This window comes from Ambystoma mexicanum, chromosome 9 (genome assembly GCF_040938575.1).
Source record: "Ambystoma mexicanum isolate Mex_15411 chromosome 9, UKY_AmexF1_1, whole genome shotgun sequence".
Lineage (NCBI taxonomy): Eukaryota > Metazoa > Chordata > Amphibia > Caudata > Ambystomatidae > Ambystoma > Ambystoma mexicanum.
Window position 1 is genome coordinate 553,231,017 of NC_090931.1, and position 14,911 is coordinate 553,245,927.

At 46.3% G+C, this 14,911-nt stretch overlaps 1 protein-coding gene across 1 annotated transcript in view; it reads right to left on the reverse strand.

Moving 5' to 3' along the window:
• Nucleotides 1–14,911, reverse strand: part of GDPD1 (glycerophosphodiester phosphodiesterase domain containing 1) — a 995,260-nt gene that overhangs the window by 567,457 nt on the left and 412,892 nt on the right. The window contains exon 4 of the mRNA XM_069615147.1: nt 1,691–1,736. Coding sequence (XP_069471248.1) covers nt 1,691–1,736 — 46 coding nt within the window. The remainder of the gene's footprint in view (nt 1–1,690; nt 1,737–14,911) is intronic.

The following is a 14,911-nucleotide window of genomic DNA, read 5'->3' on the forward strand; positions in this document are numbered from 1 at the left end:
GTCTGCATATCCCGGCAATCATTCTACCTCAATTCTCAGCAGACATATCACACATGACAATATGTCCCATAATACATCTGGATCTGCGGGAAGAATAGTGAACTGCAGAAGAGTGTCATTTTCAGTTCTCCTGTTCCTACCTGTAAACCTGCCCTCACAGATGCCCATTGGTTAAGGATAAGTAAGTAGGCCTTGAGGAATTGATGGAATGGTCATGGAAGAGCTGGCTCAGACAGGGAGGGGAAGAGCAGGTGACAAGCTTTTGCAGAGGGGAATGGTTGACTTTGTCTGCCTACTTTTCCACATTGAAGCAGGGACTTTCAATGCAAGGGCAATGAACAACCAATGAAAACTGTTACAGCTGGAAGAAAGATTCTGCAAGCACCTGGTCGTTCATCAGATGACATGTATGTGGCACTTAAGTCCTCAAGAATAAAACAGATTGATATCAAGATGGAGGGTGTACAGTACACTGCCATGATCATCGTGACTAAACACAGAAATATTAGAAAACTTGTTTGATTCAAAGAATGTTACATTGATTTGAAAGTTCTACTCTGGATGTTGGAACAAGCGCTAAATGTAACGTGACCCAAAAAGCAATACAAGGGAATTGTCTTCAACTTCCATCCCAAAGGCTTAGCTTTGCGAGAGCTCTTTGGAGGGGGAGAGCCCTTTTTTACAAACTAAATATACATAATTACTCTTACTCAGTAAAGGTAAATTTACAGATGCAGAACATTCTTTGTGTCGAAATCTAGATCTTGTGGCACTCAAAGATATGTACATCCTAAATGTTAGTCTACATAGAGAAATTACATGTTGGCGCTTTATAAGAATTAAAATAAATAAATAAATCTGTATGTTGCCCTCTTTGGAATTCTTCACTGGAACTCCGTAAAACAAGTTGTCGTCACACATAGAACAGATTAATTAGGGGCGTGGGGATTTGAGGGGAAAATGTGTATATAGTGGCTCAAGCTTCTCTTTCTGTATTTAGATGGCAAGGCTGGTTTCCTTAACAACATGGCCAGAACAACAATTCCTTGGGCATCATTAATTCACAGCTGCTAATAACAAAAAGCATCCCATGAGACATGCTTCCAAGAAGAAAACATAGGTGTTTGAGAAGCTTTTGTAAGATGCATTTAAGCAGACATGTTGTAAAAATTATATATAAATGTAGTCCACAATCAAACCCAAAATTAGTCTCAAATCAGCAGCAGAATAGAAAACATCAATAAATGCTCTTGTCAATTTGGAAATAGCTGGTTAAGCACACATTGAAAACAGAGGCAGGGCAACAAGGCTTGTTGCCAATGTACATTTCCCATTGCAAAATAGCACAGTGACCCTGCTTAGTCTCTAACTTTGCACCTATCCTTCTCCATGCCTGCACAATGCTACTGTGTTGTCCCCATCAATCATGTATTAATTGTTTTTACTGTACTGTGCATGTCATGGTTTGTGTTTCTTCACTGAAAAGAGAATCAACCCAACAGATAGTAAACACCTGGGATGCACTGCACTGTTGTAATTTAATTCTTTCACTGCCAGGTGATTTTCACAAATTCTAGTCACATGGTCATCTGGGGTGCCCACACACACAATGATTCTGATAGCCCCCAGACATTATGAATGCGAAAAGATATACACTTATAGAAGAACACAACAAATGTTACTAAATTACCTTTTTCAAATGTGATGTCCAATTTGCAGAGATAAGGCGGCAGGTCCTTAAAAAAAAAAGAAAAAAAGGAAAAGAAAAGACAAAAGCAAAAACATTTATTTTTAAATGGCTATTTTTGTTTTGTCAAATGTATTTAGACCCATTTCATCACTCAGGAGGATTTGCAGGCCCATACAGTCGGCAGATTTCCTGGATAAAATAAGGAATAAAGTTACTTACCTGTAACTCCTGTTCCCCAGCATAGGTATCTTTCATAGATTCACATGCTGTTTGAATATTCCCCCGTTCCCAAGCTGGGAATCCTTATTAACAGTAGAGCAGTTTACATTTAAATGTTAAAACTGCTGTCACTTCAGTGCTCTATTAGTCATTTTGAAGCACATCGCCCCACAGCCCATTTACAGGTCTCCCTTAGCGCCACCCCCAGAGGCCATCTTCAGATTTTGGCAAGCGCACGTGAACATGGAACTAAGAGCCAAAAAGAGCCATACAGCCATACATGTGTACTGTTTTGCAATCTATTCAAACACCATGTCAATCCATGAAAGATACAAACACTGGAGAACAGGAGTAACTTATTCCGTCTCCCGAATTGGATCTTTCATAGATTCACATGGTGTTTGAATAGATTGCAAAACAGTACACACAATAACAATGGGCAGAGGTAAAGCTCACCTCAGAAAGCCCTCACCTCACCCAAACAGGTTGTATAGCACTGCCTGGCAGACCCTGGACTCCTGTGAAATTCCTGTCAACGCAGTAAAACCTAGTAAAAGTTATGCACTGATCTCAGCGTGGCAGCCATGAAAATGTCCAGAAGGGGGAACACCGGAGAAGAAAGCTGTTGTAGCAGCAACATTCCTGGTAGAATGGACCCTGGGCCTACCAGAAAGAGGCTTGTAAGTCAGCTGACAATATGAAATGCAGGAGGACAGCCACTGTGCAATGGATGAGTTCGAAAGAGCATTGCTGATGTCAGAAAGAGCAAAAGCCACAAACAGCTAAGAAGACCTGCAGACACGTTTAGTGAGAGAAGTAGAATTTCAGGGATCACACCACATCCAAGGAGTGCAATGACCATTCTGCAGGAGAGGAGGGGGAACCAAAAAAGGACAGGTAACACCAAAGGTTTGTTTAGGTGGAATGAACGTCAGGTTTGTGCAAAGGACCATCTTGGATTTATGGAAAGTACAGTATGTCGCTTTACACGAGAGAGCCTGGAATGCCCCCACATGTCTCACAGAGGTGATGGCAACCAACAGAGCAGTCTTTCAGGCTAAGAACCTCAGACAGGTTTTATCTAAAGGCTCAAAAGGAGAACCTATGAGTTTGGAGAGGAGCACATTCAACTCCCATGCTGTTGCAGGTGCTTGGTCAGGAGAGAAAGAGCGGAACAGTCCTCTAAAGAATTCCATGATGAGCCTGTGTGACCACAGAAAAGGAGTCCCAGGGGAGCGTGTAAACCTGGAAATAGCTAGTGTAATTAGTTTACAGCACATTTTGTATAGAGAAATCTGAAAACGATTATAACACAATAAATGTTGATAGATATTCCACATATGTGAAGAGAACATTAATGGATAAAATGACATTTTTAATGTGAAGAGGAAAGGTCCTCAGAACCATTTAGAATTGACAGGATTCAAGTGTGTAGAAGGTTAGTACTGAAATAGTATAAATCAACCAACCAATTGAAGTAGATTTAACAGACAATTACACAATATGTATATATATTTTTAAAGGAAAGAAGACCAGATTGGCCCTTAACAAAAGATTTACGAATCTGAAACGCATTGGGAAATATTCCAATTCCAGAAGCGAAAAATAGATTAATCTGCACAAGCAAAACTTTACTGATTATTGAATAAGAATAAGATGTGCTTGTATAAATATTTTCTTTTATATTTTCTCGAAAACAAAACTTATTTCTGAATTGTATACTTTGAAAGTCATTTGCTGATGAAATGTGGCATAGTTTAAATGAATGTGTATAATGTACTACTGTAAGGAACTCATGGTGGCAACAGTAAAGACAGACACGCAAGTGATCACAGTTAAAGGGTGTTCATTGAACAATCTTTGCAGGGTGGAAAAACGCCTAAACTAAACCCAAATCTAAGATGAGAGCAAGTGTCGACCAAACGAAAATAAGGCAGTTCTAGTGGCGTCATGTCAAATAAAAAAGGGCCTATACTAAGAAACCTATTGCCAAACCTTACAATGAATACAAAAGGGTGCAATATGATTTTCAAGAAAAGAAAGAAATGTTCTCAAATATGTCACAATGTGGTAGCTTGGGTCTTCCCTTCCCCATGTTTTGAGCATGGGGTAAGGTGGGATCTTGGGGCACAGCACACACTCAAGCTTCCCCAGCACAAGTCGATAGTTCTGTTTCAGTTTATCAGGAGCCTCAATGGCCAAGTCTCGTTTCACTTGAGTCTCTTACCTTTGACGGCCTGATGTAGTCAAACAACAAAACAAATGTTTCTTCAACAAATGAAAGTTTGTTTCCTGCTTGCACTTGGGGTGAGGATTCTTCATCCCTTGGGTCCCCCTCCTCTGGGGAGCTGACCCCTGTTCCTATCGATATCAGGGCCTCACTTGTGGTATCTCCTGGTTCTGAGGGCCCGATAGATTTTCAAATAACCAAAACAGCAAACACAAAGTTCCTTCTCACGTTTTCTTTGGGTGATGGATTGACCACTGGGTCACTCTCTTCTGGGCACTGACCCCTCTTTGCTTTCAGCCTTCCTCCACCAGGCTTACTATGACTTTTCTTGGTTGATGAATTCACCCCTGGATCCCCCTCGTTCGGGCTCGGAACCCCCTCAACTGTTGGTCTTTTTTTCAATGAACTTTGGGTGATAGCTTCACCGCTGGATCACCCTTGTTCAGGCTCAGACCCTTCTTAAATGTCAATGTAGTTTCATTCAAGCGGGGATCGACCAGAGTCTCTCGAGTTAGCACCCACATGGTGCCAGTTCCCTCTGCAGCTGGTCTCCCCTTAACACTTTTACAGTTCTTTTAACTTAGTCCAACTTGCCACTTTGCATCTTTCATTCACCACAGCCTGGACCTTATCGCCTCTCCCCTCGACTCACCGGCTGTGATGAACCACTTGGCTTTCCTTCATAACTGAAGTCAAGGCCAGTACCACGGTAGCAGGAGTTTGCCTCGCTCCCGCTTAGCAGCATCGTCACGCTCCGTGTACCGTTGACATCTGCTGCAACACACTTGGGCTATTGTCCTCAGTCTTACAGAGCCTTCACGGGTCTGCATCAAAAAAGGCAAGGTCGTGACTATCCTAGTCAGCCTCTCGATATTCGCTGCCTTTCTCGTCCTTTTGAAATGCTGGGTCTGGATAGCCGTTTCGTCGTGCAGTCTGCCTTGCTCCAACTGTGCTCTCTTGCACCACTTTTATCCCTGTGGGGAAGGGAAAGGGCCGTCAGGTGTGCATGATTCTGATCAATTGCCTGACTTTGCCTGACCCTTGTAATGGGACATGTCAGGTAAACTGCTCTGGTGTTAGTCCTTTCTCTGGTGTGTCGTGCAAAAGCGTGTGTCGGAAAAGGGGGTTGGTGGTTTTGAATGTCCTACGTGTTTATTCTCAATTAGAGTGCGGGGGGCTAACATCTTTTTCCTTTTGCTGTTAATTCTTGTTAAGACTTGTTGGTCTGTGCTAGAAGACCTCGCACATCCACTTGCATCAGAAATATACTCAGTACATTTAATTTATTATTTACGAGTGAGCCGGGAAATTAATGTACCTGGAAATGGCAGACCGGTGTACCTTGATGGAAGAATGAGCCAGACTGGTCAGCACCAAAAGAAAAAAGGTAAGTTAAGTCACTTTGAGCTTGTGTACAAAAGGGTCAAGGCACATTGATGTGCAACCACTTCATGCTCCTGAGAGCAGAGACCCTCCCCTGGCATGGAGATGGCCTGTGTGGGCTCCCCAGCCCTCCAGAGATTCACCCATTTTGACCGTGACCTGATGTTCCAGAAGACAAAAGGGTGCTCCTCGGGTCAGAATGGGGCAGAGCATCCACCAGCAAAGTGTGCCACGAATGAGGCAATTCAAAAGAGTCCTGTCTTCTCACGTGCCAGGGACTTGTTTCCAGCTCGCATTGACAAACTTCTGGAGAGATCTCATCCGGAGCCTGCAGTGCTGTATTGGAGGAATGCAGGAGGACATCCCCAGCAGGGACTTCAAGGTGTGGACCGACGTAGACGTCTTCTGTGAAAGCAATAGTTTCTGCAAAAATGGTCTTCACTATGTCCTCCGATGGGGTAGCAATGCAAGACAATGTGTCGAGCTGAGCTCCCAAGACAGAGCATTCTGCAAAGGAGTCGAGCAGGATTCGGCATAGTCGAAAGAGAACCCCGCTGGTGTTAAGCAACAGATAGTGGTCTCTGTATGCTGAAGAGCCAGAGGAAGAGATTCTGGCCGAACCAGCCAATCGTTGAGGTATGGGTAGATGTGCACCCTGAACAATGTAGATGAGCCACCACTGTGTTAAATAATTTCGTAAATATACACGAAGCAGAGCAGAGGCCGAAGGGCAAGGTCTTGAACTAGAAGTGTGGTCCTGTAACGGTGAATGTCAGGAACATTCAGTTTCTAAGATGGATAGCGACATGAAAGTATGCATCTTCCAGGACTAACAACGAAAGGAAATCACCTTCCTGCAGCTTTGTTAGAATATGATGAAGGGTAACCATCTTGAAGGTTTGAGCCTGCAGGAATTGGTTGAGGGGCGTAGATCGAGAATGGGTCTCCAGCCGCCAGATATTTTAGTTTTTTTACGAGAAAGTATCTCTAGTAAACACCTTGGCCTTTTTGTTGAAGGGGGATACGCTGGCTTGCACCCTTTGAGAAGAGGGACTGAACTTCTAATAGCAGTAATAGCAAGTGTTTCTCGACCCTTGACAATGGAGGGATGGCGGACGGTCACCTGATTAATTCAAGTGTCCCCCTGTTGGATTAGAGACAGCACCCATTTGTCGGTGGTGGAGCGTCACAACCATTCTATGAATTTAGGGAAACGTCCTCCACTGGGGTGTGAATGTGGAGGGGCAGCGGCAGAGCCTGGTCAGGCAAGCATTGAGGATTGGCCCCCTGGTGTGAGAGGTGGGGCTGATTTCCTCTATAGGCCTGGGACTTCCCCTTGTAGCTGTCCGATGCAGTGCAGGTTTTAGACTGGTAGGACCGAGACTGGTATTAAGGCCTCTAGTCCTGGGACATTCTTAAAAAACTGATCAGGTCAAAATAACTGATGCGTTGATGCAGCCTGCCCAGAGAGTGGGCGCTGTCCGTGTCTGCCTTGACGGCTTGAAGTGGGTCATCCACCATCTTGCCAAACAGGTCTTCCCGTCGAAGGACATGTGCACTACCTTTGATTGCACTTCTGGGTGGAAATGAGTGGCTTGAGCCAGCCTTGGTGGCGAAAAACAGCACTGTTCCCCATCTGTATGAATCTAGTATCAGCAACATCCACTACCACAGAAATTGCATGGTTCGAAGCGACTTCCAACTCGCGATGTGGGTGACAGCTTCATTCTTCTTGTCGTCTGGAAGGCAATCCAATATTGGACCCATCTTTACCCATAGCTCGCTGTCATAGCCGGACATGATAGCCAGCGCAGCATTAGACATCTTAATGGTGGTCGTGGCAGTGGAGATGATGCATGTTTCAAAGGAACCTAGCTGTTTGCCTTCCTTGTTGGGTGGAATGAACATGAGAGGAAAAATTGGCAGAATGCTTCCAGGCCGCCGCTGATGTCACTGAGTCTGGACTGGGCTGTGTCCATAGACACTTAGGCGCTGAATCAGGAGCCTCGTACTTCTCATATCAGGCCTTTTTGGGAGGGGCAGAGGGATTCCTCAGAGTCAAGAGACTGTCTTCCCAGATGTCCTTGAAGACAGGTATGGCTGCTACAAACATTCTCATCTATTCACACCACTGGTACAAGAAGCCTTTCTTTTGCTGTTTAGGGACTAGATCAAACAACTTGGCAGCCTTGGACATGAAGGCATGGAAGGAACCAATCTCATCAGGGGGGAAATCTCAGAGAGGAGGGTCCTCTGGCTCATCATCCCCTAGCATGACATTATCAAGCTTGTCTGAGGTAGTAGTGTGAGTGGACACACCACCTTGTGGGACGCCATCATCCGTTATCAGTGAGGTTGGAAGGAGGTGGAACAGCAGGTGTGCAGGCGTGTTATGGGTGCCCAGTAGGAGGAGAAGCAGACAATGGCCAGCAGGAAGCTCCTGACGTGAATGCAAAGATGGAGCAGGAAGCTTATGCGGTAACTCTGAGACAAGCGTCTGTAGTGTGGATAGAATGTCCAAAGATAGGTCACAAGGCTCAGGTTGAGTAAGCCAGCCTTGGAGATGGTCCAGTAGGAAGGTGACTCAGGAGCATAAATCTCCTTTGGCAGTGGAATAAACGCAGAAATCCAAGCTGGAGTAGATGGCAGTACCTCCACGTAGGTGTCATCAGAAAAGACAACTTCTGATCCTCAAAATCTTCATCACTGACAGGCATTGAATATTTCCTTAGGTGGAGCCATTGAAGCTCCACGAACAGCAGGAGGAACATACAGGGCCAGTGTAAAATGTGGATGGGTCCATGTAGGCCTTTGCAGTGCTGAAAGCGCAGAGGCAGAATCCCCAGCTTGACAGACACCTTGTGGAACTGTAGACAAGGAGGAGTGCACCTTTGTCGTGGATGAGGTGGTTGTACTGGTCAGACATTTATGGGATTCAGTGCACCGTCGACAGTCATCGAATTGGCATCATAGAAGTTGATCAAGTTGTCAACGGAACAGAGGACTTCGACTGCTTGTGCATCATCGACGGGGTCGTAGATGAAGACTTCACCAACAGGCCAGAAGGAGGTGTCGACGAGTGCTTCTTGGCAGAAAACTCAGACAGGCGTTTCGTACCAGACTATGATGAAGCAATCTTAGTTGACGAGGCCGACAGGATCATAGACTATGATGTTGATGCTGTTGACAAGGTGGCAGCCCACGCTTGGGTCGCAGTCATCGTAGGACCTTGGCCTCTTGGATGAGGAGGTGTGCTCCAAGGGTCTGCTTTGCCAGAGGGAAACATGGCAATGGACAGAGGCCGTAGCCGAGGGTCCAACACCATTGTCTAGCCAAGTCACTAACCTTCGGTGATGGTCTTGAAGCGAATGGCAGATGGAACAGTCACCGATCTCGAGGTCTGGCTACAGACAGTAGAAGCAGTCCTCGTGAAGATCCTCTGCATAAACGTTCTTCAAATGACAGGTAGCACAGGCCTTGAAAAAGGCTCTTCTTCCTGGTGTCAGCCATAGCTTCATGGATCGCTCCAAGGCCTCAACAAAAGGATACCGAAACAGTATCTTCGGAGGCGTTGAGAAGCTTGAACACCAGACAGGTGGAGAAAGATCCCAGCAACATGAAGAGATGAAGAAATAGTTGATAAAAGGGATGAATTTAAAGATTTTTGAGGACTCCCAACACTTAATGGGCGGCAACAAATCTGAAGATGGCCTCTGAGGGTGGAGCTAAGAGAGCGGCCAATTGGCTCTGAGGAAATATTTAACCAAAATGACTAATTGAGCACTAAAGTGTCAGCAGTTTTAAAATATAAATGTAAACTACTTTACTGTTTCTGTGGATTCCCAGCTTGATGATGGGGAATATTCAAACAACATGTGAATCTATGAAAGCTCCAATGAGAACTAGCAGAATTTTTTCAGTATCTGTTATAAAATATTGAAGAAGAACAAGTCGCGATCTGATCCATGCAATAGGCTTCTTACCTCAGCACTCGGTCACTCATCAGTTAGTAGCTGGATGGCATGGTAGGATTTTATTCTTCCCATTAATGGTGCTTTGCAGCTCGTTGTCAAGTTCTGAAAAAATTCCCACCACCATTGTACATGTGAAGGATTAAGGAATATTATGACCCAAGTGAGCAGGGGATAAGTGAGCAGAGGGTAAATGGATAAATCACAGGGGAATCTTCACAAGTGTTATACAAGGCCTTTAGTGCTAAACTACAAGGTTGACCTACTAAAGCTCTATTTATTTGTAAAAAGGGCAGAGGAACACTTAAAATGAAAACTCATATAAGACCACCATGACAAAGCTATGGAGCCTAAACAAAATGTTGCATCAAAATAGCAGAGCTGCTTACCTGTAATCAATTGTTCATTATGGGTCTGTTTATAAGTCACATCCATAAACACACTCCCTGCAGTTTAAGATGATCCAGCAACATTTTTGAAAAAATACATATTAAAACATAATAAAATGATTAATGTTCCTTTTTTAAAAAAATGTTTATTGGTTTTTGACAAATTAGATTTCCTGCGCTTAATAACATGGCTTTTTCAAATACCATACAGTTCAACAAAAAAGGAGCGAAAAGCAGGAGATGTCATTACCTTTCCTACATTTAAATCCCTCTTCCCTCCCCCTCTGCCAATAAGCGTCATCACCACTCCATGCCTCCTCATCCCTCTTTCCCTTCCCTTCCCTTTCTCCGTCAATAAGAGCCCTTCATAACGCATTATCCGGTTCCCCTTCACCGGTTACTCTCCTATCGTCATCTACCTCAACATTTTTTCTAAGAAGGCCAGCCAATCTATTCCCAAGGCCCTCAGGTGCTCCTGGAACAAAACATCAGGTTTTCCTTCTAAAAAATCTCCTTTACGGGCAGGGACCACCAGGGGGCGCAGACGGTATGGAACCTTAGTCCACCGTCTCCCTCATCGAGCAGCGGTTGGCCGGTAAATAATATAATTCATACCTGAGTATTGGCGGCCCAAATGCAGGATAAGTGACCGGAGGGCACGTAGCAGCCGCATTCCAAATCCTGAGTGAATCTAAGCAGGGAAGTAGAAATTACTAAAAAGTGTTATGTCGCAGCCTGAGAGGATCGGGAGAAAAGCAGTCCACACTTCAGAGACCTGATTCATCACCACTGGAGGATCCCTGCGGTCTCCTGGGGCAGTGAAAGTGGCAGCTCTGACCAACATCTAGCTACGTATTCGAGGTAAGGGGGGGTCTGGATTAGGTGCAGAAAAAACAGCCAGGAAACAGCAGGCGAGCCCGCCTGCGCAATTAACCTAGGCGGCCCAGGGCCAGCAGAGCCCAGCACAGGGACCCCCCTCCCACATAGCAATACAGACATGGAGGGAGCACTAGGGGCAGGCGGGCCTCAGACTCCCATCGAGTGCGTGCAGATCTCAAGGAGCACACAGGGACTGTCCCTGTGTGGCCGGCCCCACTGGAACCAACCCTACAGGCTTAAACAACGTGAAAGTAAGGGGAATGATAGCCAGAGGCCTGCATCAACAGGCAAGGCTGGGGCGCTGGTTGGGCCCTACTTCTTTCCACCCGGCTGGGCCCTGGCCCTTAAGGTCAGTGTCTCTACACTATGCAAAGAGGCGGCTCTAGGGGAACCAGCGCAGCCACCACAACAACTCTGCATAGCGCCAGGGGCCTCAGGAATTAAGCAGAAGTTGGTCTTACCAGCGGCACAGACCCAGGGAACACTTTCCCTGAACTGAGAGCGGGCACTGGATCCCCTCACACAAGCAAGCCACACCTACGCAGGTAGAGTAATAGACACTGTCCCAGCCACATAGGAACCAGTGAGGCCTTAAGGAGGGGACCCCTGGAGGAGGCACTATGGACCCCAACACAGCCAAAACCCATCAGAACTTCTGAAGAACTGCCAGTCGGAGCAATGGCTCAAACAGACAGCCCCCTGTCACTACTGGGTGCAGATATAGAAGGCTCAACAACGGCGGCCATACGTATGCTGCTCGAGGAAATCCGGTCCATAAAATGTGGACTAAATGAGAGTCAATAACGTCGAGGAAAAACTAGAAGCCCTAGAAAATAACCAACTATCCGTGGATTCTAATTGAAATGCGCGGTGAGGGAGAATTGCAAGCTCTACAGCAGAGGGAAAGGGACCTTTCCCTCAAAGTAGATGACCTGGAGAATCGAGAAAGGCACGGCAACATCAGACTATGGGCATGAAAGAACCGCAAGAGGAATCCGTAACCGCCCTCAAACAGCGAGTGGCATCACTAATCAATGACCTCTGATGAACCTCAACCCAGAGATCACCTTCGACCGGGTCCATCGCGGTGGCGGCACTCCCAGGGGCCCACGATCAGTACTGGTGAAGTGCCATTACTTCGAGCAGAAAATTTACATTACAAAAAGAGTCAAAGGGGACATCACCTTCGAGGCATCGCAAATCTGCATCTATCAAGCTATATCTACCATGACGCTCAACAAGAGGCCGGACGGTCACCCAGTGGCTCAGGGAACTAAACATATGGTATTGATGGGGATTTCCATTTGCACCAAGAGAGAAGAATACAGAGTCACCATGCAGGAGGAAGTTGGGGGGGTCCTTAAACACTTGCAGACAGAAGGCGGCACTTCAGAGAATGGACACAACCCTGGACACATGAGAAGAGCGCCTTAAGAGAGGCCAGCTGGCAGGCTCCCAGAAGTACCGACGATTTAACAGCCCATGAGGCTTGACCGGGACGTCTGACCTCTTTTGACCCGCTACGTCAGGCCTGAGGTGATGGTGGGCATGGAACCCTACATGTCCATGCCACACTACCCACTTGGGGCCCACCAGTTGCTGACGGCTCAGTTCTATAAAGTTTCCGCACTGCACTACTTGTTGTTTTATAGCCTAGGTTATCTGTTGTGTTGGAACTGGTTTCCGGTCCACCACCGCAGAGCGAGGGGCCTTTCCTAGTTGGCCCACTTTTTCATGGTTGGTTGTCTCTTGCCAAAGCGTTTGGCTCCTTTTCCCGATTGAGAGACAGGAAGCCATGGGGTCAGGGGAAATTAGGGGCTGGGTGGGAAGCGGGTCAGGGTTCACACTGACAGGGACCATGGGTCAGGATCAGGCAAGTTCTGGTCCAAAGACATGGACAGGTGACCGGCTCGGAGGCGGAACGGCACCAAACTTTGGGTAACAGTGAAAGCAACACCTTCTGACCATGTATGGTGACAGTGTGAAGGTCGGGCCCCTGAATGTAAAAGGGCTGTACTCCCCTCAGAAACGATCAATGTTATGCAGGAGTTCATAACTTCAGGTTTAGACATACTGTTTTTGGAGGAAACTAAATTCAGGGTAGGGGAGAAATTCACCCTGTGGGGTAGCAAACTGGGCATCGCGCTCGGACCTCAGGCTCAAAGAAAGCAGGGGTGGGGGTCTTGATCAGAAAATCCCTGTTACTCGAGGTACACCAAGTCAAAAGGGACACAGAAGAGAGAATGATGGCAGTTAATGGTAACATAGATCCCACTCCTGTTACACTCTGTTCACTATATGTCCCCAACCAACATGTCACATTCTGCTCCAAGGCCGTGGAAGCGCTAGACTAATGGAAGACAGGAAGTCTTATTTGTAGGGGTGAATTAAACCAAATCGCAGACCTGACTAGCTGTCTCAGACGGGGCGCGGTTCCCAAGACAGCCCTGGAAGCAAAGCACTAGAAACCCTCTTGTTAGAACACTTCCTGATTGATCCCTGGAGGACGTTGCACCCTCAGACACTGGCATTCACCTTTCTCTCCCCACCACACCAGACGGCCACTAGAATCGATTATATACTGATAGACACTTCATTAGAACACACAATGATTGAGGCTAGCACAAAGATAATTGGCTGGTCGGAACACAGCATGTGCAGGCTCTGTGCCTCTCTCGACAAGCACTGATGTGTAACGACACCCTGCTTAGAGACCCGGTCCTTCTTGAATCCTTTGAGAAGGAGATGAGGACATTCTTTCAGGTCAATGTTGTGGACGACACACCTCTCCACATCATTTGGTAAACAGCCAAGGCCACCTTTCGTGGCCTACTGATATCAGAGGGGGCGGCTAAAAAAAATGAGAAGAACAAGTTACTTCTTACCTTGTAACTTTCTTTCGATGGGATGTTCCTCCGACGTATTCCTTATCTTTGACAATTAGTCTCCAGCTTGCTGGCCTCGGATATGTTTTCAGTAGAGGGTGCCGCGCGTCGACGTCCGCCGAGTCGATGTCCCTCGACGGCCACCGTATCGGTGTCGACGTCACCATGCCCATAAATAGCTGCGCGCGGCGTCCGTTGCTCAGTTCCGTTTTGTAGTATAAGAAAAGTCATGCCTGAATTGGTTATTGACCTTGAAGGAGCGTAAGCTGCAACCGCAAGGGAAGTATTACTGCGGGGATGAATGGGAGGGGCGATAAGTAATACGTCGGAGGAAGATCCCATCGAAAGAACGTTACAAGGTAAGAAGTAACTTGTTCTTCGAAGGGATTGTGTCCTCCAACGTATTCCTTATCTTTGATAGACTCCCATAGCAGTGGCATGTAATTGGAGGTGGGAGTAAGAATGTCATGCACCCCTTAAGGATGAACCAAATGTAATACGGCTTTGCCAAATCTGGTCTCTTGACTGGTGGAGGAATCCAGGTTGTAAAATTTTGTGAATGTATGTGCGGACGACCATGTGGCAGCCGCACATATGTCTCTAACCGGTACCCCTCTTTGGAGGGCCGAAGAGGCTGTGATACCCCGGGTTGAATGAGCCCTAAGATTTTGTGGTGGCTCTTTCCCTGCCAGTTTGTAACATTCCAGAATGGCCAAGATAATATACCTGGAAATGGTCTGTTTTGTTATGGGTAGTCCCAACTTGTGACCTGCGTATCCTACAAACAGTTGGTCTGCTTGTCTGATCCTAGCCATTCTGCTGATGTAAAAGCTTCGAGCTCGCCTTGGGTCCAGCCTATGTAGTCTTTCTTCCTCTTTCCCCGGATGGGGAGGAGGTTAGAACGAAGGGAAGGTAATTTTCTGAGTAATATGAAATTCAGAAACCACCTTTGGGAGGAAATTAGGCTTCACCTGTAGGACAACTTTTTCCTTGTGGAAAATTGTATGTGGGGGTTTACAGGAAAGAGCTTGCAGCTCGCTCACCCTACTAGCAGATGTTAGCACTACCAATAGGACAGTTTTAAGCGTGAGAAATCTCAGCGAACAAGAGTGAAGTGGTTCGAAAGGAGTGCCCATTAGGAAGTTTAAGACTAAATTTATGTCCCATAAGGGGACCTGGAATGGTTTTGGACGATAAACATTAGTCAATCCCTTGAGAAATTGTAATACTAGGGGTAGTTTGAAATAGGATGGTTCCTCCACAGT